This window comes from Cnephaeus nilssonii (genome assembly GCF_951640355.1).
Source record: "Cnephaeus nilssonii genome assembly, chromosome: 12".
NCBI lineage: Eukaryota > Metazoa > Chordata > Mammalia > Chiroptera > Vespertilionidae > Cnephaeus > Cnephaeus nilssonii.
In genome coordinates this window covers 16377386-16403971 of record NC_137083.1, presented here as the reverse complement: position 1 = coordinate 16403971, position 26586 = coordinate 16377386, and the positions used below count along the sequence as shown (strand labels likewise).

Sequence of the window (26586 nt, the reverse complement as noted above, 5' to 3'; positions counted from 1 at the left end):
ATGGGAAAGATAGACCAGGGAAGAACACACACTGTTACAGGCTTTCCTTCTAGGAGGGAGGTGGGAGAAAGGAGTGAGAAAGAGAAATTCTGACCTTCTGCTTCATCCTTTGGGCTGTCGAAATGTTTTCCTTATGGACATACTGTTCCTTTTATAATGTAAAACAAAAAGGTAAACATTTCATTTATTTACATACAGATGTGAAGTTTATAATAGGCTTTTGGCATATTATGCGTTTAATAAATACTTATGTTTCAGCATTTACCTATATTTACTTTTATTTTTAAAAGTGTGCCTACCACCTGCTGAATTTGAAAGAATCTAGCATTACAAAAACTTTAACAGTATGTGAGACCTGGAATAAATAGGCACACATATCGTAAAAGCTATTTAAAGAATATTCTTATATTTGTTCAACTTTGGCCTCCAAATACAGAAAGCATTTCTTTTCAGAATAAACCAAAATTATTGGATACTAGAAGCCCAGTGCACGAAATTCATGCACTCAGGGGCGGGGGGGTGTCTCTCAGCCCAGCCTGCGCCCTCTCGCAGTCCGGGAGCCAGCCATTAGCCTGGCTTCTGGCTGAGCGGTGCACACTGACCACCAGAGGGCAGCTCCTGCATTGAGTGTCTGCCCCTTAGTGGTCAGTGGGTGTCATAGCAACCGGTCGTTCCACCATTCGGTCAATTTGCATATTAGCCTTTTATTATATAGGATAGTATTTGCCATGTAGAACTTTATGTAATCAGTACTCTTTTCTGACCCAATCGTTGCTTGTTTATTCTTTTTATATTTTACACATTTCATTCTCAGAATTCTCTGAAAACAAACTCATTTTCCTACTACTAAAAATAAACATACAATTTATTCCTAAGTGTAGTGCATTTCCAATTATTGGTGTTTCTTCATAGGCCATGATAATTAACGGAGAGCTGGAAAGATACAAAGGGTAAAAGGTGATAAGAATGACATTCTGAGAACTTTGTTCTGCCAATATCATCTAAAAACTATACCTCAGGGTTCATTTCAAGACTGAATTTCAGAACCAATCCCCTAAATCTGTACAATGGAAACTGAGCTTGAGCCCTGCCTAACACACTAATACTTGGTCCTGATAATACCAAGAACATCTATAGATTTAGTTCCTCCTTAAGCAAATTCTTTTTTTTCTCTTAACTAGTGTAACTTTTATATTAGACATGTGTAGGTTGTAGGTTGTCATAGAAAACCAACTCGAATCTCTTTCCTCTCTGACCATTCAGACTTGTTCTGGAGGAGAAGTCTGACCCAACTCTGGAGATGGGTTCCCACGAAGTCCTCAAGGCATTTTAACCTTTAAGTGTTTCACTTCAGTCATTATCAATATAAGAAACAAACTTGATTCAAAGTAGAAATGTCTGTCCTTGTGGGCAGATTCTAACACAGTCCTGGGTCAGTCTTGTCATTTCCCTTTATCCCTGGCCCAAATCTGGGCTACACAATACACCTGCACCTTAGACCTGCTCATTAAGTACACCATCTCTTCCCTAGTGGATTCCATTACCTCTCAGCCTTGGCTTTCATCCTTTAGAGTTCTCAGACTTGAGTCAGAAACGAATTCATGCTGTCTCCAAAACTTCAGAAAACTTACCAAGCTTTCTACATGTGTTCTTTGAAGTCCTTCTCATTAACCTTAAGGTGGTAGACAAACAAGCCTTCAATCACTAAGGAGGAGGGTGTGGGGTGGGAAATACATTGACATACTCCCTCAAGAAATTCTCCATGTCTTATCTCCATCTCCTTGGTCAGTTTTCCTGCAGCTCTTTTATACCTTTGAGTGTTGAAGAGCCAAGGGTCCCCACATGGGTTTTCAGTTTACTCCTGCTTGGGTGGTATGGAATGTGGGAGTAGTTGACATCTATTTTTCTGGAACTTCAGCCAAAATAGAGACAACTACTTAGGAACAGCTTTGGGAATATAACTTTTATGTAGTCTATGAGATACTTTCCATTCAGATATCACATGCTATGGTCTACTTGTTTTGTATTTACTTGTTAGAGGCAGCAAATATAAGTTTAGGTACTTAAGATGGATCAAGATGACCCAAATCTGGTATTTTCCTATATTTATTTTCATTGATTATTCATTCACTTGAATAGATAATACATAACATGGTATGAACATTTATGTACACATTTTTGTGTGGATGTGGTTTTCATTACTCTTATATATACCTAGGAGTTGAAGAGGTGGGGTTCATAAGTGCTTATCAACACTTGTTGTAATTTTTTTTTTTATTATAGTCATTCTAGTGGATGTGAAGTAATATCTCATTGAGATTTTGACTTGCATTGTCCTGAAGGCTAATGATGTTGAGTATATTTCCAGCTGCTTATTGGTCATTTCTAAGTCTTCTTTGACGAAATATCTTTTCAAATCCTTTGCCCATTTTTTAATTGGGTTGTTTGTATTTTTGTTGTTGTGTTTATACTCTTTCCTTTTTATTTTAGATATTCTGGATACTAAACCCTTATCAGATATATGGTTTGTAAATATTTTCTTTCATTCTATAGATAGATGTTAGCATTTTCAGCACAAACGTTTTTGTCTTAAGGTACACCAATTTATCTGTTTTTCTTTGTCACTGTGCTTTTGATTTTACCTAAAAAACCATTGTCTAATCCAGGGTCACAAAGATTTGCTCTTATGTTGTCTTCTAAGAATTTTATAGTTTTACCTCTACATTTATGTCTGTGATACATTTCAAACTAATTTTTTGTTTGTATATGGTAGAAGGTAGAATCCAACTTCATTTTTTTGCATGTAGATATCTAGTTGTCCTCGCATCATTTGTTAAAAAGACTATTCTTTCTCCCATTGAATTGTCTTAAATTTTTTTGTCAAAAAAACAATTGACCATAAATGTGAAGCTTTGCTTCTAGTCTGTCCCCATGCTAGTACTTTGTTTTGTCTTGCTTATTTATTATAGTTTTATAGAAAGTTTTGTGAACAGGAAGTGTACATCCTCCATATTGTTTTTACTCTTCAAGATTATACGGGCTATTCTGGTCCCTTTCACTTCCATATAAATTTTAAGATCAGCTTGTCAGTTTCTGCAAAACAAACAGAACAAAACTGACATTTGATAGGCATTGTATTGAATCTGTGGGTCAGTTTGGGGAGTATCTTTGAACATGGGATGCATTTCCACTTATTTTTCTTTCCAAAATGATTTACAATTTCAGCGTACAAGGGTTGCAGTGCCTAAGAATGTTATTCTTTTTTGATATAGGTCATATGTTATTGACCTTTTTACTTAGTTTGATTGTATTTACTGATCAATAATTTTCTAACTGTGACTCACACAGAAAACTATTGTGATGACTAAGAAAAATAGTTCATTGACATTTAAAATATTCCAATTTTTATTGTGAGAAGATTTTGCCTCTTTAAGAAAGAAACTGTATGTTCTTTTGCCCCATGATTTTAAAATTAATAAAATAGTTCAACATTGCTGTAAGAGTACTACCATAATCTAAATATATCAATGATTTTTAAAAAGAATTCCTACTTGTTTCATGCAATTGATCTTCAAATATTACTGACTATATCTTAAAGATGTCTCTTAAATTTATCCCTTTCTATTCTATTGTGTTTGCTAGCCATAACTATTCAATGATTATCTTCTTGGTGTTTTTGTTATTGTTGTTGCTTTTACTGTGTAACTCTTTGTTTCCCCATCCTCCAATCTTTAATATCTTTAACTCAGAAGTCTTTCTTATAACCCCTATAGACAGAATTACCTTTTTCTATTTCTGTGATTTCTCAATGTATTTAAGACACTTAGCACAATAATTTTCATAGAGAAAACTCTCAAAAATTGGCACCTATTAAATACATTGCTTTTTATGTATTCAAATCATTAGTAAAACTTTTATCATATTCTATGTTTTCTCACCATCTCTTTCTTCCAATTCCCACCCTGCTTAATTTGTAAATCTTTTGATAACAACTTCCTCATCTTTCTATTTATAGGGGCTGCATAGTTTAGAAATAAGAAAACTGAGTTGTTGTAAGAGTATAACCTAAAAAAATTGCCTGTTATTACAACTTAATCTGTCTTGTTTTCTCTCTGTCAAATGATGAATAGTATCAATTTGTTGATAAATGAGACATTCCAGTTTTTTCAACTTTGAGGTGATTTTTTTTTTTTACTTGACTTGCCTATTCCTCTCAAGCTTCCAAATATATATGTATTTTGATACAAGAATTGTATTTCTGGCTTTATTTTACAATTTGGTTTTATCAGTTCTAAGTGCATAATGAGGGGAAGCTGGCATGTAATAATCTAAGTGAAAAATAAGCCCTCAATTCTAAGGTACAAAAACAGAGTCTAAGATGCCAATTTTTAAAAATAATTTTTCACTCTGAATAATAATTAGGTGCACTACAATATTTATATCCCTTCCAATTATTTTGTACCAAATGCTTATGATGTTCATTGGGTCTTTATTTCTATTTCTAATTCTTTTGTTTAAGACCCTACCTTTTTATTAATATTTTACTAATGGGATATTAAAATACAATTCATAGTATTCACAACTTAAGTTCTATATGCTTTTTTTTTTCCTGCAAGACATAGCAAGTGCCATTCCCTATGGAGAACGTTATTTTTAAGCTCCTCTTTGGGCTCCAGTGTTCCCTATGCTTCCCCTTTCGAACTGTAAAATCTGTGAACGTAGGCACCATGTCTTAGTTTCTTTGTATCTCAGATGCCTAGGCCAACATGCAATGAATGTATTTTGTAAAGTACCCCATGGTTTGTTTATCATATAATTTAAAATTCAGAATCCAAATATTTTTCAAAGGGAGAATTTCTGAAAGTAGTTTTTTTTTTCTTCTTAGCATCTTAACATCCAAATTCTGCTTGTTCACAAGATGACTTAATCAGCACCATATCAGAGACAGCTTGCTGTGTTTATCATTGTTAGTTGGGCCAGCATATGTCCTAAACAGTTGGAATGAGAAAAACAGTATTGACTTGAAGCCAAACTAGAGAGTGGGGGTTGGGGGAGGGTTCTTTAGCTATTGAACGGGACCAAATGCTTTGGACAGTACAGGGTACTTCTGTCGTTAAAAAAGGGGGTGGGTGTATTTTTTAGTAACCCCCACCACCACCACCAAAAGGAAGGTTCAGCTCATATATAAATATACCGATATAATAAAAATAAATTGCTGGTGTGGCTTTAATTTTCCTTTGTAAGCCTTTGTAAGTAGTATTATCTTGTTATGTTAACCAATAAAGGGAATTCTAAGATATTTAAATTGTGGGTAAAAAATTTTTTTTTCCAGTTTTACTTTTCAACTTTAGTTGATTTTCTTGTTTCTAATTTCTGGCAATTTTCTGTTACTTTATTAAGCAATGTGGGTTTCTTTGAATATCCATCGCATTTCATGGGATCAGAATAATATTTCTGATTTTTCTCAAGTTGGATATTGTATTGCTCTGCAGTAGCACTTTGTGAGGCAGATGTTTATTCGTATTTTCCTAAGTACCGAATTACAGAAGATAGATATTTTTGTTTGTTACACCCTACTGAGAAACAGCTCTTGTACAAAAAGATATATTTTCATTGAAGTAGAAAATGGAAAGGGCTGCTTTGCTGTTTGTAATGGAAGGTTTGAGGAGAAGTTTCCAAACAACACAATCGGAATAAAACAATTTTGACTATAATTGAGTTTTATATCTCAGGCAAAGCCTGATCTAGGGTAATTTTTAATTAGATAAAGTTTTTCCAAACAAGTCCCTGGCTTCCATTCTCTGTCATTTTCTCCTTCGTGGCTGGAGTCCCTCTCTTCCCTCCTACAACCTCTTGCCTTCTCTGCGGTCAGAACCTGCTCTTTGGTTACTGCTTTACCCATAGAGGTCAGTGAAGGCCAACAGTCATGGCCTCTCTCATGCGATAGACTTTCTGATTGGAACTAATATATTACAATTGTGGGGTAAGGAGAGAATAGCCTTGGTACAGAAAGAGCCGCAGGAATCATTGCTTCAGTTTGTTTGTTTTATACGTGAGGCACCCAAGGCCCACAGGAGTAGAGTGATCAAGAATCCAACCGCAGACACAGTTTTCTACCTGCCATGCTCTGCTTCGATCCTATAGCAAGATAGTGGGCATTAGCCACTGACGGAAAGAAGATAGATTAATAGATTAATTTATTCACTTATTTATTCTCTAAAACAACTGTGTCCCATGATTGAGAGAATCAAGTGAGACAAAGACTTGGTTTTGACAATAAGATGTTACTGATGAGTTTGGTAAAAGCATCTTCAGCGCATCGTAGAAGGTGGAAACAAGACTTGAACCTGGGACCTGGAGATGAGAGGGGGCAGGAGGGATGACTATGTATTCCCTCAGGCCCTGAGGCTTGGTGATCAGGTCAGGGGTGTCAGGCCAGGCTTCCTCTTTCCTGAAGATGAGTTTTTCTCAGGAGACGCCTTAGTCATTTATGCAAATGGACATCTGCTGTGCCAGCCCCACCTGCTCTTCAGACATGCCCAGAAATTTCTGGCCCTTGGCTTTGACTAAATCCTGCATCCTGCCAAATTTACCTTGAGAGGAATAAACCCGACAGAACGGCCTGCATAAATCTAACAGAGACATGCCTAACAGGGCAGGCAGAATTTCCTTACTGACTTAAGAAATCACAGGGGGTCTTGTCTCCCACTCCCCCCACCCCCGACGACCCAGGCAGGGAGAGGAAACCTGAATACGTCCTGTACAAGTGCATTTCTCAAAGGGTAAAGCACAGTTGCATCTGTTTTTTTGTCCTTTCTTATTTCTTTTGTTTAACATATTTCCTTTTTTTTCTTGGTTTATAAACTCCAAACCATTAATTTAAAACATTTTTTAAAAATAGAACTTAAAATTTTATATAACAAATGAGTTCTCAAGCTGCTGGATGTCTTCTGCTGGTCTGATCTCAGTTATAATATGAATTCTGTGGAAAATAAAATTGATACTGTTGGATTCAGAATGGCTTTGCTAAGCTCTATGATTAGCCGTGTATTTCCTATGATCTTGGGTTACATTAATTTAAAATTACATTAATATCTGGAAGAACATTTGGGTAACTATTTTTTCCCATTAGTTTTTTTTTTTCTTACAATGCCTAAATACTAGGGCTATTTTGTTTGAGGCACCGAATTTCTTTAGTGGTTTGGCTACAGATCTATCACTAGGGTATAATAGCCAACCTTGTAGTAGTATTATTGTAGCTTTTGAGGTACATGTGATGTTTCTTTAAAACCTCAGGTTTTTAAATATTCAATATGAACCAAATCAACCCACACGTTATTAACAAAAATTTTACCATGTCGCATAAATACAATATCCTGTAATTTCCAAACATTCCTTTCTTAAGGTCATTCAAATATTGCTTTCCATAAGATGTACTGGCCTTTTGAGTATACATATTATTTTTATATATTACTTATGTTGTTTACATATAAATATACTTACATTTAATATATATGGAATTGTAAACAATTACTATACAGATGGGAACAGCTTTTTTATTTTCTTTATTTTATTTAAAGAGTTTTAATTGAGCAAATATTTATTCTAGATATAGCTTCATGCAGAGTATGTTATATTTGCCTCATGGAAAAGAGATAAATTAGAAGGACAACACACCGGAATCTTTTAGTGTGGAATATGATATAGTGACTTTCATTTAACATCATTAAAAATTAATGTTTACCATGATTTTAAATTAAGAAAACTAAAAAAGTAACACTTAAAAATAATGTACCTGTGCTCTTGGAAAATTATCGTTAGCCTGTCCAGTACTCCTTATCCTCACCTGTAAAATAGGAATGATGATATGGTTGTTGTATCAAATGAAAAAAATCCATGCAAAAAAGTGGTATCTACTACGCAGCACATGTTGCTTATTTAAAAATGTCATAGTTCTTACTTATATTTTTGTCTTCCAGCTTACTGCTTAATGCAAAGAACTAGCAACAGTCTAAAATTAATATATCAATCCAATGAAAAACAGAGCTTCTTTTATATGACCTTTTCTTAGCATAATCTGTTTCATAATTATGTTTTATTTTGGCTGCAATAAACCATGGTAATTTTTAATCTTCTACATGAAACCAGTGGGGTAGAAATTAGAGAAGTGGCTTGGAAATTTGATAATCACAGGGAAGTAGCATATTTATATATTTAAAAGGCTAATATGCTGTCTGTCCGACCAGTGGCTATGACGCACACTGACCACCAGGGGGCAGACGCTCAACGCCGGAGCTGCTGAGCTGCAGTGATTTGGCAGCAGCAGTTCTCGGGTGACACACCCCGAAACCAGAGAGGAGGGAGCCTGATTCTTTGCGGGGCCACGCGATTCCACCTTCGGCCGTGGGTTATGTTGTTGCTGGGGCACTGTCGCCCCGAATCTGGTTTACTGCTCACTTGCGTTTGCGTTCCACACCCTGTACAACAGCAACTTCGCAGAGTGCCCTTTGCACTCTGGGACCCCTCCGGGGATGTCAGAGAGCTGGTTTCGGCCAGATCCCCGCAGGCCAGGCTGAGGGACCCCACCTTCTGGAGGGACCCCATTCACTCCACAGACACCCTTCGAGCCACAGCGCCATCCCAGGTGAGGCTAGCCAAGGAGGGACCATAGGAGGTTGGTTCCAGGACCTGTCTGGCCTGTCTCTCCCAGTCCCGCCCTGCAGGCCACCTTCTAATTAATTTCCTTTCAATGTGCACGAATCCGTGCACTGGGGCACTAGTATGAGAATAAAATTGGCCATAGTTTTCCCTGCAGTAAGGTTTGGCAGACTTTTTCTGTCAGGGGCTGATAGTGAATATTTTAAGCTTTGCAGGTTATACTACCTGCCTCTGTCACACTCAGCTCTGACTTTGTAGTGCAAAAGCAGCCTTGGACAATACTGTGTTCTAATAAAACTTTATGAACACTGACATTTGAATTTCATATAATTTTTACATCATGAAATGTTTTTATTGTTATCTTTTAAATATTTTTAAATTGATTTCAGAGAGGAAAGGAGAGGGAGAGAGCTAGAAATATCAACGATGAGAGAGAATCACTGATTGGCTGCCTCCTGCATGCCCCACACTGGGGATTGAGCCAGCAACCCAAGCATGTGCCCTGACCAGGAATGGAACCTAGACCTCCTGGTTCATAGGTTGACACTCAACCTCCCAGCCACACTGGTTCAACTACTTTTATTTATTTTTTTAATCTTTTAGTAATGTGTAAATCAAAGCCCTGGTCAGATAGCTCAGTTGGTTAGAGTGTTGTCTTGATACACTAAGGTGGCAGGTTTGATCCCAGGTTAGGGCACATACAAGAATCAACCAATGAATGAATGAACAATTACAATGACAAAAGGATCTCGATCTCTCTCTCTCTGCCCTCCCTCTCTCCTTACCTCTCTCTAAAATAATTTTTTTTTAAAAAAGAATGTATACATCATTCTTAGGTAGCAGGTAGTAAAAAACAAAAAAAAGGTGAGGCTAGATTTGGCCTGTGAGCTATACTTCGCTGACCTCTGCTCTGCAGAGTTCAGTTCTCTTTTAATACTTTAAATAACTTCTCATACTTTTGTTTGCACAAATGGTACCACTTCAAATTATAGAGTGATCATCTCAAAGCTATGCTTAAAATATTGAGAAGCATTCTGTAATGCTGACAGTTCTCTGAATACAGGCTGTTTCTATAAACAGATACTATGAGTTCTACCAGAAATAGACATTTTAATGACAGTCTAATTAAAGAGTAGCCAAAGAGAAAAAATATTACATTTTCTTATGCCAAATTATGAATATCTTTAATTAATGCACAGATATAGACACATCCATTCCTATTTATTTATATATCTTTAAAAAATTAGATTTTTCTGACAACTTCATTTTCTTCTTTGAGGTAAACCCTCCCCCTTACCTAATAAACTGAGCCTTAATGGTTAGTGATCATCTCTCATAATGAACAGGGAATTATGAACCAAAAATAGAAAGCTCTGAAATAAGAAAAGAAAAAACACCCCACTCAAGTCTATCCTGTCAAATCCTTTTTCATATTGTCAGAAAACAGCTGCTTCTTCCATCTTGTTACTATTTCCTTTCTTCAATTGAAAAGTAAACTAAAAATTATGAACAATACATTCAAAGCCCATTAATACTGTTGACAGTTCATTGTGATTGGGGCTCTCTACCTCTGATCCAATCTAATGGGATTTAGTTAATCAAGTACTGACAATGACTTTTTTATAAGGCTGTCTTTACCTGTGTGTTAAGAGATTCAGATTGGAGAGTAAGATGAATCTAAAGAATTGTGTAGACCCTACTAGAGCTAATAGAAAAGGGTAAAATACCAAATTTTCAATTCCTAAATAGAGTTGTTTCTAAAAAGAGCATTGAAACACACATGTTAAGAAAGACGCTTTGAATTCACCTGAAAATACACAACTGTCTCAAAATATGCAGAAATATGTTCCATTACACATCTCTCTCTGGAACATATTGGCAGTTACAAGTAATGCTTCTCTTTACCTCTAAAAATAAAAAATGTGTGATATTATCTTAACAAAAATCCTCAGTCTCAGTTATATCGAGGAATATCCCAACATGAACTTATTATATGGATCTCAAGAAGAGTAAGAGTGCAGTAGCTAAGATCATGGACTCTATGGCTAGATGACGTGTGTTCCAATTCCTGTTGGACCACTTAGTGGTTTAAGGACCTTGACCAAATTCCTCAGTGGCCTCCATTGTCCTCATCTGAGCATGAGGATCCTAATTGTGTCTACCCCATAGGTTACCAGAGAGTACAACCTCCTGGTGTTGTAAGGAAGAATACATGATTTAACACTTATTGTATAAAGCTTCAGAACAGTGTTAGCCCATAATAAGTGAAGTATTGGTGTTGGCTCCATAATTTAAATGAAAAGTACTGTCCGGACGAACTGATATTATGGTATTAGTCTTCTTTTTTTTAACCCAGGTTTAGAAAGCCAAATTTAGAATTGGCATAGGGAATTCATTTGAATGCTCAAGCTCCAAAAACTGCATAATTCCAGGCTTGCATAATTATTGTAAAACTCACATATCCAGAGCCTTGCTGACAAAGGATAAGTGGGTATTTCTACTTCTGAGCAAAAGTGGTGCCACCATGTGGCAGTAATATAAACATAGGTGCCAATGCATTTGTCTGGCTCTGTTTGAAATTATGCAATGTTAGATGAATTTTTATTTCTTAACATTTACCCTCTCCCCACAATTGTATGTATGAAGGGAAACTTTATTAATGTTTTCCAATTCAAAAATTCCAAAGACCCATAATTCCAACGAAACAGTAATGCATTGTTCTTTGAAACAATAGTAATGTAATTTGCCTCACATTTGAATTTGGCAACTAAAGCTACATTGCAGTTAGAACAATGATTTTCAAACTGAATTCCATGGCGTCTGGATTCCCAGGGAAAGGAGCCAGCGAGCAAGTGAGTGGGCGGGACATCAGTTCCCCTTTCACAGTTTCACTGGCGATGGTTTCATAAGTAGGGACTGTTCATAAGATTTGATTTGAAGAAAGTGTCTAGCTGTTTCAACAAATGTCTTTGCTTTTTAAAAAGCCAATGCAATCCTATATTAGGAGGCTGTGGTGGGACTTTAAGACTTTTTGTTTTGTAGTAAAGATTCCATCCCAACTTAGGAAACAGTGGAATCTGGAAAAGAAAAAAAAATGTGCATTGTCTGAGGTCCTGTTCCCATTCTGCAGGACTGCAGGGTCAAGGGCAGCAAAGGAAAAGACGTGGTTTGAATGAAAGAGGACAGGGAAGCTCAGTGCATGGCGTTTCTGCCCTTTTCTCCGCCTACTTTCCTGAACCTTTCCATACATGCCATTGTCTTGAATATATGAAGCAGTGAAGCTTTCAGACAGTATTGGAATACTTTTTTAGTGGCTAACGGTAATTTGTTCTTGTTGGCAGGAACCAAGAGCCAATAATTGCTCTCCTTTTTTTTCAATCAAAACAGCACAGTTATACACTTCCACAAACACTGTTTCCTGATAGAAGACTGGTAACATATTCTTTGAAAAAAAAGTTCGTTTGCTGAATAAACAAATGTGATTTGTTTAGAAAGTGTTGTTAGAAGGGGTATCTGCTGAGGAGGTCATTTATTCAACTGATATTCATTAAACTTATTTATTAAGTTTATGTTACGTGTCAGATGATGGACAAAATTCTGGGAATAGAAAGTAATCCCCTGCCTAAATATTCGGTTTTCATAATGAAAAAAAAAAATAGAGAGAGAGAGGAGGAAGTTTTGTTAGACATTTGCAAATAGTAGTAATCTAGTATTTGTCTGTAACTTAGGAACACTATAAATTATAGAAAAAAGACAGTTTGTCTCACCTTCATTGTCATTCTTAGAGGAGTAATTTTGCTCTAAATCCTAGGTCAGGAGTGTTATATGTGGCTAAATAAATAACTTTTTTAAGATTAATACCCATAGTTACTATTTTAAAACACTAAAGTTTTACATCTACTAAAACTTCATTGACAGGTATCATTGTACCAGATTACATTTTCATCTCCAATTACAAAATTATATGGATTAGGTTTTTAGCTCCTATTACCTTGAAGTCACATAAATTGGCTTGATTTTGTTTCCATGCTGCGAGAAGCTCAATGAAGCTTTTACCTGGTTCTCAAATAGTAAGAAACTAGCAAACACTGCAATACTTTAGACCTAAGTGGGTATTACAAATGAGTTGGCAGTTCATGTTTGTGTTATGGTTTGTTATGACTGCTTAATTCAAAAGCATATTTGCAGAGAGGGAATTTGAATTAAGTAAATCAAAATAGTAAGGCTTTGATTAAAAAGTTAGCTTGCTCTAACTTAAATGTTGATATTTCAAGGCCTACTGATATTTTAGTCATTTGTGGTTATTTTTGTTTCCTGTTCAGACCCCTGGGAAATAAGAGAATAGTAAATCAAAGCCCACATTGCTTCTTGCATTTATTTTCTTTTCACTTATGCCATGTATTAGTGCACTTTAAAGAAACTGAAGACATGTATAACTTGAACAGAATCACTTTGAGGGGGAATTGTATTTCTGGACTAATCAATTTAAACAATTCTTTTTATAAAAATTATACTTTTCCTGTTTGAGAACTTACAAATTCTTTTTATTTTATGGCGATGCAATCATAAATATTAATAGTGGAAAGTCAGCTAAGAATAGTTGTATTACTAAAGTGAAATTTTGGCAGCATTGTCATCAAACTGAGGCTGTATTACTTGTTTTTCCATTTCCCATTTTGTATGTTAGGCACATTTAAATATATTAATTTACTTTTTCAGAAAAGACATGTACCTTCCAAGACTGAAATGATATTACACATTTTAGTGAAGAACCTTTAATAAAAAGTGCTTCAGTGTTTAAAAAAATTACTCGTTATTTTAGATAAAATATTAAAGAATTTTGATTAAATAACTTTATGAGGATGTATTCTTTTTTATTTACATTTAGTAAGTTATTCCTTCATTTTCAAATTGGAGATTTAAAAAAAATTGCTAGCTTGCAGCATATGAGTTCTGGTATAGTTTTCTTTCTTATTTACTTATTACTGATTTTAAGGAAAGAGAGAGAAACATTTATTTGTTGTTCCACTTACTTATGCATTCATTGTTGATTCTTGTATGTGCCTTGCCCAGGGACTAAACCTTAGTGTATCAGGGCAATGCTGTGTCCTGAGCTATCTGGCCGGGGCCATCTAATTTTCTAATAATCTGTCATGGGGTAAAGCATTCTACTGAGGCATTCTATTCACTATCATTTATTCATGTATTCCTTCATTCATTCCAGGTGTGCATTGTGGCATTACTGTTTTTGTGCTGTACTAGGTATGGAAACTATAGTCATGGAACTTAAAGTGACGGTGAAGGGAGGCAGTTAAACAAATGTTAGGGAAAATAATTGCAAAAGGTAAGAGGAAAATACAATAGGACTTAGAAAGACATCCCACATCGAGTCATTTTTAGCTAAGATGTGAAGGGTAAGTAAGAAACAGTCTAGGAAAAAATGGGGTGAGGTTGTATTTTTAGGATGAGAGAAAATGTATGAGGAATCTCTGAGACGCGGGAGAGCATGGTGTGTTTAAGGAGCTGAAAGATCGCTGTGACTCAAGTGAAAGGACAGTAGATGGTGTTGAGGCCAGAAAGATAAACAGGAAGCCCAGTGTAGGGACAGGCCAGCATGTTCACTATGGGGGTCCCACTGATGGGTTTTAGCCAGGAAAGTGACTGAGGACTGACCCCTTTTGCAAAACAGGCAGTGGTGGTAGACAGATCTTGATGAGTTAAAACAATATTTGAATAAGAGTAGTAGTAAAAGAATATATATTTGAATAAGCACAAAAGTAGAAGATACCATTTCCGTCGAGTGGATAAGGATAATAAAAGGGAGAGAGGGGAGTCAGATATCACTTCCATGTTCTCCTCTGTCTGCAGCAATTGAGACTCGAGGCTCCAGAGAAAAGGCAGCATGAGACAGCTGAATGGAGAGTGCCAGGAGCAGTGATACGTATGGGTCGCAAATTTGGAACAGATGCTTAGGCAGGACATAGAATTGTCACAATAGAGGAAGTAAATGCAGTCCTGGGAATGGAAGCGATCGCCGTGGAGGGTCCTGGAGAGAAAATCGAAGCAGCCCACGTGGGATTCGGGAGCACCAGCCTCAGTGCCCAGAATGCATCATGCTTTCTGCACAGGGTCATGGGTTGTTCTTCCGCATCAGAGTTTGAGTTTCTTGAAATCGGTTCCTTCCTTGGTGACTGAAAACTGTTTTTGCATGTAACGGGGCTTTATAAATATTTGCTGAATAAAGGAGTGAATTAAAAAATAGGTCATCTGATGATATTATAAAAACAGTGACTTAAATATTGTAGATACATACAGTGCTAAACAGTCTTGATCCATTCTTTAGAAGGTATAATAGTTAAGTTACGAGGCAAAGGACGAGAGGCACAAGATACAAACCGGCACCAGGCACACCCTGTCCTCAGTTGGATTTGTGATATAACCAACACCATCTAAAGAATAAGTGTATAAATAAAATTACAAAACTGTATTTCTTTGCATCCACGTCAGTGTTAGGAAAGGGGTGGAGGGGGGAGCAGGATTTCAGAAAAGGACATATCAAGGTGATTTCAGTTAATTTAAATCAACTTCATGGAGTTGAAGGAAGAAACAGACTTACATTGTTTATTTCCCAAAGCCCATGGCTTCTAGCTGAAAAACTCCAGCGATCAACATAACCAATGATGAGGAAGTAATAATGAACCTGGAGTGAGGGACGCCACACATCCCCCGTGACGGGGCCAGAGCAAACTTTAAGATTCTTCGAGGTGGATTGACATCCCACATTTAAAGTGGTATGGTTCGTCCTCAGACTATAATGTGCTTCTTAGGGATCTTCTTCCACCCAGCTCCCTAGACCTCTCAGTTTCTGCTCAAGAAGGCTCACAGTGAAGACTGTACTTGGGTTGACTGACCAGTGATCAGTACAATTGCATAGATGCATCCAAAGAGTTCCATACACAGACAGTATACAGATGACTTCATAATCGGTGGTGTCACTTGGTTATTCCTTATTGATGCTGGGTTTGGCTGGATAGTACAGACACACAGGACAGGGCAGTGTATACCATATACAGAAGATGACAACCTCTCTGCACCACCTGACAAGCTAGCATCAGGGCATTCGTACTGAGCGGAGTTTCAGAGATCATTAGGGTACATGCTGACATAGTTAGTAGAACTAGACTGCCCTGGCAAAGCCTGGCAAAAAGAAACAAGTAGAAAAAGATTAGTGAAAGATGTCTATACTTGCTGAAGTTTTTTTACATGAAACCCTGCCAAATATGCCATGCAGCCTAATTGTTATTATAGGCTACGCTTTGAGGAAGCCCTGATTACATGTATCTGAGGCAGTTTGTCCACATTCTTTATATATATATTTAATTGATTTCAGAGAGGAAGGAAGAGGGAGAGAAACATCATTGATGAGAGAGAATCACTGATCGGCTGCCTCTTGCACACCCCCTACTGGGGATCGAGCCCGCAACCCAGGCATATGCCCTTAACCGGAATCAAACCTGCGACCCTTCAGTCCACAGGCGGACACTCTATCCACTGAGCCACGCTGGCTAGGGCTCATCCACATTCTGAACTACCGATATGACTACATAGTTGATTGGACAATGTTAAAGCAGAAAACAGCACAGCGGGCGGCCTTTTCCGGTGGGCAGTCAGCAGGCCCCAACGGTCACAGAGGAAGCAGAAGGGATGATCAGAGCACCATTTGTTTCTCCCCAGATCCAGAATGTGTAGTGCATCTGTCCTCATGCCCGTGGCTGTGGACAACCATTCCCTTGGTATAAAGAACTTAATTTCCATACAGTCTGGCTCTGAGCAGTGCTGGTGATGCCATGCCCCACGCTGTAGCTGCTCTAACTGTGCATAACTGAGATAGTGAAACATGGTTCCAGTTTTTATGCATTTTTTCAAGTTTCAATTTTTAACTAAGTTGACACATACAAATTGGTGGTGAGATTGTGCCTATGGCATTTTTGTGTGTGTGTGTGAAAACCTGTATTTTTTTTCCCCTCTGCTGCTTTGAGATCTCATTTCAGAGGAGCAACATGAACAGTCTTCAGTCACAGTTGGGATACTTGTAAATGGTCAAAATTGTGCGCTCTTAGAATTTTTCCATCCATGGGGTTTGACAGTTGTTCATTAAAAACATTAATAAAATGGAAGGCTTCCTGTTTATAAGTCAGCCGATAAAGTAGCAACCAAAGATTCCTGCTTTGGAACACAGGAAAATTCTTCCTACTTACCTGTGCTCTAAATACCAGCATCGAAAGTGAAGAAGTAAGAAACACTCCGAGGCTACTAGATGACCCTCAGTACTCTGAATTAACCTCTTGAACGGCTATGGTATTTAAAAGAAAAGCATTTGTCACCGAAATTTAATTATGGCTGCACAGGTATGCATGTTGCTTAAATAAATGTAATTATTATAAACATCTGTATGGTCTGAGATTTTTACTTTGAAATGGGAGCCTTTTGTTTCCATGATTATTCAAAACTAAAAACTTTTCAAAAGGATTGCATGAGTGGGTAAGTGCTGAACTATCCAAGAACAATTGAAAGGACACTGAAGAAGGAATGAACAGGACTTTGTAAAGTAGTATTTAAAAATAGTTAATATCTAATGTGGAAATGCTCTGAATGGAGATTTGGTATTAGGATAATTACATATAATATAACACGTTGGCATGTATTTGAAATGTCAGACAAACTGGGTAAGTTCAAATGAAGTTACGAGGTCTTGCGATCTGTTAAGAAAACACGATTCATTTCTAAGTAATGCTAACACTAATATTTGTTGTCATCAACTTCTTTCTAATTTATGTATCACTGGCCACCTGTTCTAAGTAATTTGTAAGGAATTGGCATGTTCCTAGACAAGCAATGTGTGAGCAGGGATGATTCCAGTTTCCTACTGTTAAAATCGGTGGTTAATTTTTCCTTGTAAGTTGATTATTTCTAATTATGATAATGCAGCAGCTGTGGGCAGTGGCCTTTCTTTCGCATTCTGGGATATGAAAGGGACTGTAACTTGTTAAAACTCGGTCCTGGCATTGTGTTACTATTATTGCTCCTGGGGAGGCTTATTAGCCTGTCACAGAAGACATAAGAAAAATCCATCATTTCTTTTGGAATACGATGAGTCTTTGTCACCCACAGTGCAATTAATGTTAAAAATAGAAAGAATGGCTATGATATGATTATGATTAGCCAGAGATGAGCTATTGTCCAAGTAGCAGGCACTAATCCAGCAGGCCAAAGATGACCTATACAGCACCATCAGTTTGCTGATTGCCATTTCTCTCCGAGTTTGATGAAATATTCATGCCTTCGCTCTCCTCTCTGCAAGCACTATTGATTTCTTGTATAAACGCTGCTATATTTAGTCTAGACAAATGGAATGTGGATTGCTGCTGAATAAATTGGATGAAAGACTGGGATCTTGCCTGCCGCTTTCTCTCAGTCTTGGGCAATTATTTATAATCAAGAGTAGTTTTTGTAAGTTGAGGGTGATTTTTCACAATTTAGTGATTAGTCTCTGAACAAAGGCAAGCAGTTAGACACAATCATTTCTGTTGGGATAGCAGGTTAAGAAGTCAAATTACCCTTTGAAATTTACAATAGCTGTTTTTAGAGAGTTCTGGGACATTTTTTCCTTATCATTTTTTGTGGGAAGGGGGGAGGATTTTTTTTTATGGGGTTGATGTTTATAGTTCATAGGTAATAAGAATACCAGAAAGAAGAGACCACAGGGTCTCTTGAAATTTTTCATTTGCTGTATAGGGTTAAATTCTGATTTTTGTTTATTGGCATTTTCATGGAAAAAACTGGAGGCTGCAGTTTGGCCTTTTTCATGTAAAAATGAAATATATCATTAACAGCCTTTGCTTTTGGTTGGAATTATGCCAACTCTATAAATTAATGTTCCAAATCTCATGTTACTCCAGTGCCTGAAAGGAAAGTTCTACATTGGACTCTGCATCTAGAGATCTGATGGGCCATCATCTTCATTTAGTTTCAAACTTGGCTCCGTTTTAATAGCTTTCCTTTCACAGAGATCATGATTTAAAAGACATTGTCTACCAAACTATGGCATATTAATGAGTTGTTTACCATTTTCATTAAAGTGGTGTCACCATCAACATAAACGTCTGATCAATACATTGCGGGGGGGGGGGGGAGGGATAACCAGTGTTTGCAACCCGAGATGACATCGTCCCCACTCCCACCCCCACTCACAGGTGCACACACATGCCTGTGAACACACTAATCAAAAGATAAGCAAGGACATGAATGTTTCTTTCGATTTGCAGCTTAACTTCTGTAGACGGGATTTCTATTCGCTTTCCTGACTCTCTGAAAATAGCTCTTAAATCGCATGGGATATTAACTTTGTGGTTCCCAACCTGGACTCTGGAAATCTAAGTTACCTCCAGTAGTGGTCAGAGCATTAGATGCCATTTGGAAGAACATAGAAAAGTAGAATGGGGAAAAGTATTCATATTTTCACCCCTACTACAACCATCTTCTACACTGCATTTCACCAGTCTTTGCTGTTAAAATTCAGAGAGTAATATAATTAAAACCCCAGTAGATGTGATATGCTCTGTGAGGGTTAGAATTTTTGTCTTCTTTGTTTTACTAGTAAGCCTCAACATCTGCAATCATGCCTGGCAACTTAAAGTTCTCAATAAATGTATATTGACTAAATTAAATTCTATTTATTTAGTGTAAAGAGATATCATAGGGTATACTTCACTTTTATTACTGTGTTTTTTTCATTTAATGCTGTAACAACATTTTTCATGTTCCCATAAACATTTTTAATGATTGCATGTTTTTACACCTAATGGATATGACATATTTTCCTTGGACATTTCCTTGTAGTTGGCCATTTTAATGAAAACAATAGCACTTCAGTAAACAGCATTGAACTGTTTCTTCCTGTTAGTATTATCTTCGTAAGATAGATTCCTAGAGTGGGCAAACCTGAATCAAATGGTGGAAATATTTAATGCCTCTTAATATATATTAACAAATTGTTTTTTCAGAAGTTTTAAAACAATTGGCAGTGTCTTGTAATTTATGGTTGACTGTTTTGTCATATGCTTACAATGGGATAGAACACACACATATACACCAACCATATATATGATATTTAATAATTAGAAAATGATTCCTTATTTTGACTTAAAAGTTGCCTTGCTTTTCTAGTGAAGGTGAAATTTTTGAGTTGCTTATCTATATTCCTGTATTTTCTTTTTTCATTTCCTAGAAGTTTCAGTGTTTTTATTTTCTAATATGTAACAAATTTATACAATTTTATTTTCATACTTGCTTCTACTATTTTTGTTTTGTGACTATTCAGTGTTGATGGCTTATTTTATTATACAGGAAATTACCATTTTTATGTAAATAAAGAAACCAAAAGCATTTATTGGGGGATGTGTAATGTTGTAAGTCTTTTAGTGAATTATCCAATTTAATCCTTTTAACAACTCTGTGTTGCTACTTTTTGCTGTAATTATCTCCATTGTACATATGAGGAAACTGAGGCCTAGAGAACTTAAATAACATACTCATGGTCACAGTTAGAAGGATAGGAATAGGAATTTAGATTTTAGATCAGAGGTTGCAAATAGGCAGCCTGCATGTCAAAGTTTACTTATAGAAGCTTTTTTGTTTTTGTTTTCTTGTCCCCATAGTGTTAAGATATTTTAAGTTATTTTTATTTATTAATTTATTTTAAATATATTTTTATTGATTTCAGAAAGGAAGGGAGAGGGTGAGAAAGAGATAGAAACATCAGTGATGGGAGAGAATCATTAATCAGCTGCCTTTTGCATGACCCCTACTAAGGATCAAGCCCACAACCCGGGCATGTGTCCTTGATTGGAATCGAACCTGGGACCCTTCAGTCCCAGGCCAATGCTCTATCCACTGAGCCAAACCAGCTAGGGATAAGTTATTTTTAATTGACTTCTCTCTACTTTGGATATGTATTGTCTGTCTTTCTTTTTTTCCACCAGTAATTACTTGGGTCTCAGTAGTGGCTGACCACCTTAGCAAAGACATGCAGTTCAGTTGGCCTACATTCTCCCTCCAAAATCCTTATTATCTTTATCTAAATCTGTTTTATTCAATTACATACTTTTCTTGATTCCTGTGGCCAAAGGTCATATTCAAAATATTTAACAACCACTTTGGCATATACACTGACTAATCAGGATGGATGCCAGCCGTGAACAGCTGGCATATCTGCATATCTACCCTGTCTGTGAGCTCTTGTGCTTATCCTTCTCCTGGGAGTTATCTCATAGAAGTTGTGCTGAAAATTTTATACACATTATCTAACTTAATTTTTATAAATTTAAATATCTATAGTTATTTTCAGATTATTCAATCTTTCTTCATCCCGTTACTTGATTGAATATTTGTTCAAAGCATCCTAAAAAATGTTTATGCCTTGTTTAGTTTAGGAATAAGGTGATTGCCATACAAATCATTACCATTTAAAAACCAGCACAGAGACCAGTCAGTGTGTCTCAGTGGTTGAGCGTCGACCTGTGAACCAGGAGGTCACGGTTCAATTCCTGGTCAGGGCACAGTGGGCTTGATCCCCAAGAGGGGTGTGCAAGAGGCAGCAGATCAATAATTCTCTCTCATTACTGATGTTTCTATCTCTCTCTCCCCATTTCCCTTCCTCTCTGAAACCAATAAAAATATTTTAAAAAATAAATGAAAACCAGCACAGAGAAGCTTGGCTGCTTTCATTCCTTTATGGCTGGCCTTGGCTTCCTTGCCAAGGTTGATTAACTAATCTGCTCACCATTTCCCACATTTTAGCATGCAGATTTGTGTTTTTCTTTGATGGATCCAATAGCCCAACATTATGTAAAAAGCTTTAACTTAGAATCTATCTTCAGACTCTAGTTACAAACATACATGTTTGCAAGCATTCAAGCTTGGTTGTGTTAGAAGTTCTCTATTAAACATGACTTCCTTTCCTCAGTAGAGTTGCATTTTTGGTCCTAAGTTAACTTGACCTTTGTAAGTGATCCAGTAGAATACGTTTTATGAACAACTTTGATGCCTTTAAATAATTGGAATCATCTCTTTGAAAAGGGGAAATGTGGACGATTCAAGGCAGAGTAGCAATTGCTGGGGGGGGGGGGATTAGCATATGGTACATATTATCAAAATTGATATACAAAAGACCTGTTACCATCATTGAAAAAAAAAAAAAAAGACTAGATTTGTTGGTGTAAAATTTGTTGCACGGGTATAGTGTCTTCCTTTTTGTCTATGTTCAACATTGATTTGGACACAGACACATCTCTTATCATCCTTTCCTTTTCCCCCCTGTTTCTCCAGTGGATGTAAAGTCGGAGGTTCCTGTGGGCCTGGAGCCCATCTCCCCTTTAGACCTGCGGACGGACCTCAGGATGATGATGCCCGTGGTGGACCCTGTCGTCCGGGAGAAGCAGCTGCAGCAGGAGCTACTCCTCATCCAGCAACAGCAGCAGATCCAGAAGCAGCTCCTGATTGCCGAATTTCAGAAGCAGCACGAGAACTTGACCCGGCAGCACCAGGCCCAGCTTCAGGAGCACATCAAGGTAGCAAATGTGTCCCTGCCTCTGACCTTTGCACTCAGGGGGCCCTGGGCGGAAGATGGAGCACTGAGGGGATGGTTCCCTGTTGTTTACACATGCAAGTAGGGCTTGGAGGAAATGGTGGTTGAACTGGGGGAAACCTTGGTAAGTGCTAGGAAGGCTAACTAAACACCTGCTTTGCTTCTTAAAGGGGCCTCTACCACTCTTTATCCTTTAGTTTACAGCATCAATAGTAGGGAATAGTAGCCTCCCACTCTTTTGAAAGATTCTCTATTGCATGATTTTGTTCATTTGCCCCATCTATTCTCCACCAGTAAGAATCATTAGCTTCAGAAGGCTCATTTTATATATCTATAAAGAATCTGCTTATATTATTTATCAGAAAGGATAACTCAGTCACTTATTTTTCCCCCTAATGTTTCTTATGAAAAAGACCTCATACTGTATACATTAGAAACAATAACATAAAAAGCTCAGGAGAATTATATGAAGAAACTGATACAAATATTTTCAGTATTTTTATGAATCTAATGGACTACAGATTATAATTTATTGAAAGAGTGTCGGCAGTTGTAGACAATTTCAGACTCAAGTTGTTTAAATTATTCTAAGAGGAGAAATAGGTCCATGTCCCATAATTTTTTATGATGGGTTATTTTCTTGTCACGTTATTTAAAATGTCTATGTACCTATTTCTTCCCTTTTATCTTCAGAAATAAGTATTACTTTAGCTTTGTTTATAAAATGTTTTTCAACTTCTTGACAAAGACATTTAAAAAAACCTATTTTGGTCTGATTGAATAGATGTCTAATTTGAATGTATTACGACAGAAATCTACAGCAGCAAATATTTATAATAAAATATTCATGTTATGTTCAATTCCTTCAAAATGACTTAAATATGTTATTTTATTAATATGATAAATTATAGATGCTCAATCTATTACTCACATATCAAATAACAGCACATTTCTATGGAGTTAATATAGATAACTACATTAATATTATACCATTTTACCACATTAATATTACAGTGTCTGGGAAGGTAAAAATGCTCTCTTCTTCCCTGTGTCCCTTATTTTATAGGATATTTCCTTAGACTGAAAGGTCTATTTTATCTTATTTTCCAAAATAACATTCTTCAACACCTAATATAAGCCATAATGAAATTTTTCTTTTACCAGTGAACTTTACTAAATGAACTCTTGCAATTTATTGATCTACAGGATACCTTAAGAATAAGAGTGAGGATTTTGTTTGGGGTCTCATGTGGAATCAGTCATACATGGCTATATTTTGTAATAATAGGACCTTCATTTAGTTTATAGACTTATTTTTTAATGATTCTGAAGCATTATTTCTTGACCTTTGAAACAATAATAGGAAAATTGATGTTTAGATCTCCATCATTTGAGGCACATTCAGATGGCAATGATGATGAGTAAAGTTTATGTTTTTCGCCATTGTTTAAGGTTTAGGTAACTGTGTGGTTCATTCTGCTCTGATAGGCGAGTCATGTTGCCCTAAGTACAGGGCAATACTGATAAGTCCCTGCCTACTTCAGTTACTTCTTTTCATTCACGTTTGATATCTTTTGTAATTGTAAACATGAATATAACATTTTAAATGAATTTATTATTTCAGTTTACTCAAAAATTAATAGTAGCAAGTAGGTAATTAATTGTTACTTTGGCTCAAGCAAAGTAACATGGTAGGTTTACTGACACCTGGAAAATATTAGAAAGAGGAGGCTCTTGGGAGAAAAAGTGACTCTGAGGTAGCTAAAGGTAAATTTAACTTAAAAATGATTTCCCAAGACAATAAATTGTTTTCTCAGAAACTGAAGGCAGACATAAGATTTTACATTTAAGAAGTTTTTTGCTTTTCAAAATTGTTATTGTTTTCCATTTATTTATGGGTAAAGCTAAAAATTGATGATTTTAGCATTCATTTTGATTTGATTTTAATGAGGAAGACAATTCATGAGGCTTCATTTATGTTAGCACTTGAATCCTTGGCTTCTATAATAAACATCTGCTGAGTTAGATGCTATTATCCCATTTTTCTACCTAGTAAACTGAGGCAGAGAGAAATACTCTAACCTGCTCAGGGCCACACAGACAGTGGCTGGTGGTTCCAGTATTTGTAGTCCTGCCTTGTTTGTCTTCAGAGCTGTCCCAATCATGCCTGTCCCCTGGACCAAAACGTCTGAAACTGGAGGGGTGACATTTTATTTCTGTTTTTTTCAGCCCCATTCCTATAGCCTTCAATAATGAGTGGTGGCTATGGAAATTAAATTTAGAGCCTTTCTAGATTCCTAAGATTGATTAAATTTCAATTCTATTGGGGTTTGGGTGAAGAACTGAATCTATTTAACCAATCCTAATATCTGTACAGAATTCATATTCAAGGCAGAATTTTAGCAAAGTTCTGAGTTTTTCTGTTACAATGGAATATCTAAAAACACCCAATAAAGGACTGGTGTAGCAAATCCAAAATGACAAAGATTTAATATAAAGCGTACCCAGAAATGCTTCTAACCCCATCTTTCTGGTAAGGGTGACGCTATCATAGTTAACACATTGCCTAACGCTGCCATTCCACAGTGCTTTTTATTTTTATTCTGTTATACTTTTGATCATACATTTCATAGCTTTGGGTCACCACCTAATATAAACAGCATATTGACTAACTTCAATGGTATTGAGAGTTAAAAATAGTGATAATAATGAAAAGTAGTATGGTTCAAACTTACAAACTAAATTTCATGTTCATTATGGGCATGATGTGTGAGGGCAATTATTTATCTGTCTTATGTGTGAGGAACCGAGGCTCTGTGTAGTTTAGTAACTTGCCTGGATCGCGTATCTGGTAATGTCAGAATCTAAGTGGAACTCACAGTCTTTACTTATTCCTCAGTGGGCATGTTTCCCATTATTCATAGATATCAAATTCTCACTCTGAGGGAAAGCTGACATCTTGCAATAGTTATTAAGGATGCTTCCTATTCATGTTATTCATTGTTTGGAAACGAAATCAAGGGATGCAGACAAGCAAACCACAGTGCATTAAAGTGCAGTTTACTGGAAGTGATTTCTTCTTGATCAGTCTCTCTCATCTGAAGATTTTTGTGTGCTTGGTCTTCTGCTGTTTTGAGAAAAGAGCCTACGGTGGATAATAGGTTGCATTAATCCATTGAGAATCTTCTCTGTAAGGTTTTGAAATTCTTAACACTGATTCTATTTCAGGTATACTTCCCCCAAAATTAACTCGTTTCTCATCATTCTATTCAGTTAATATTCATTCTGTTTCTTGGGACAGGAATGGAAGATTTCAGTTGTTTATTTATAATGGGGGAGAAGTGGTAAAGTAGACTCTGGACAGTTCCTGCCTTTGCCTGGGTTTGTATATTTCAGATGACAAAGAAAAGCTACTCAGGGAACTAAAGATCTGAGTGAATTTGGTAATGATTTTTGACAGGTCATGAAACTCCCTAAAAATGACCTTATGGATGATGTTAAGACCATCTATGGCATTCGATGCTTGCCTCTAGACTTTAATAATTTATCAGAAAAATGGGTAAACATGTCAACTAAATCCAAGCAAGTTCTAAAAGCTCCCAGCATTTCGATTTTGGTCAGTGATGACAATGAAGCTTAAGGAAAGTGCACACTCTCATGTCTTTCTCTTCTCGTAAGTTGCAACAGGAACTTCTAGCCATAAAACAGCAACAAGAACTCCTAGAAAAGGAGCAGAAACTGGAGCAGCAGAGGCAAGAACAGGAAGTAGAGAGGCATCGCAGAGAACAGCAGCTTCCTCCTCTCAGAGGCAAAGAGAGAGGACGAGAAAGTAAGAGGCACCAGGGTAAAAGATGACCCTCTTCCCTCCCCTTTCGCCCATTGTCCTGCAGAAAGAAGCCTGAGAAAGAGAGGAATTGAATTTGTCAAGATTGCCTGCATTAAACTATAAGAATAAATTAGAGACTCGAATGTAAAGCTTTGACCTCGCCTGTCAGCTCTCTGCATTCAGTCTGCAAAGCATCTCAGGGCGTAAACAAGGCATTGTTCAGCAAATATACTAATTTCTACTTTTTTGAATTTCAAAAATAATGTTACAGTAGAGCAATCTAGCTCTGCCATACTGTTTAAGCATAACCTTTCTCTGGCTCATGTAATACTTGCTCTGTGAGTCCAGTCTGGCCTCTATTTAGTTTTTGAGTAGTGAGACCTTGGAAAGATTTAAGGCAGAACATTTGTAAAAATAAAAAGCTATCCACAAGAGGGAGACAGATCCAAATAATTCC

At 36.7% G+C, this 26586-nt stretch overlaps 1 protein-coding gene across 2 annotated transcripts in view; it reads left to right on the top strand.

Moving 5' to 3' along the window:
* HDAC9 (histone deacetylase 9) overlaps positions 1-26586 on the top strand; it is a gene marked incomplete at its 3' end in the record, with an annotated part of 637805 nt that overhangs the window by 241223 nt on the left and 369996 nt on the right. For both annotated transcript variants that reach the window (XM_079785596.1, XM_079785595.1), the window contains exons 3-4: positions 22045-22286; positions 25982-26132. In XM_079785596.1, the coding sequence (XP_079641722.1) occupies positions 22045-22286; positions 25982-26132 (393 nt within the window). The remainder of the gene's footprint in view (positions 1-22044; positions 22287-25981; positions 26133-26586) is intronic.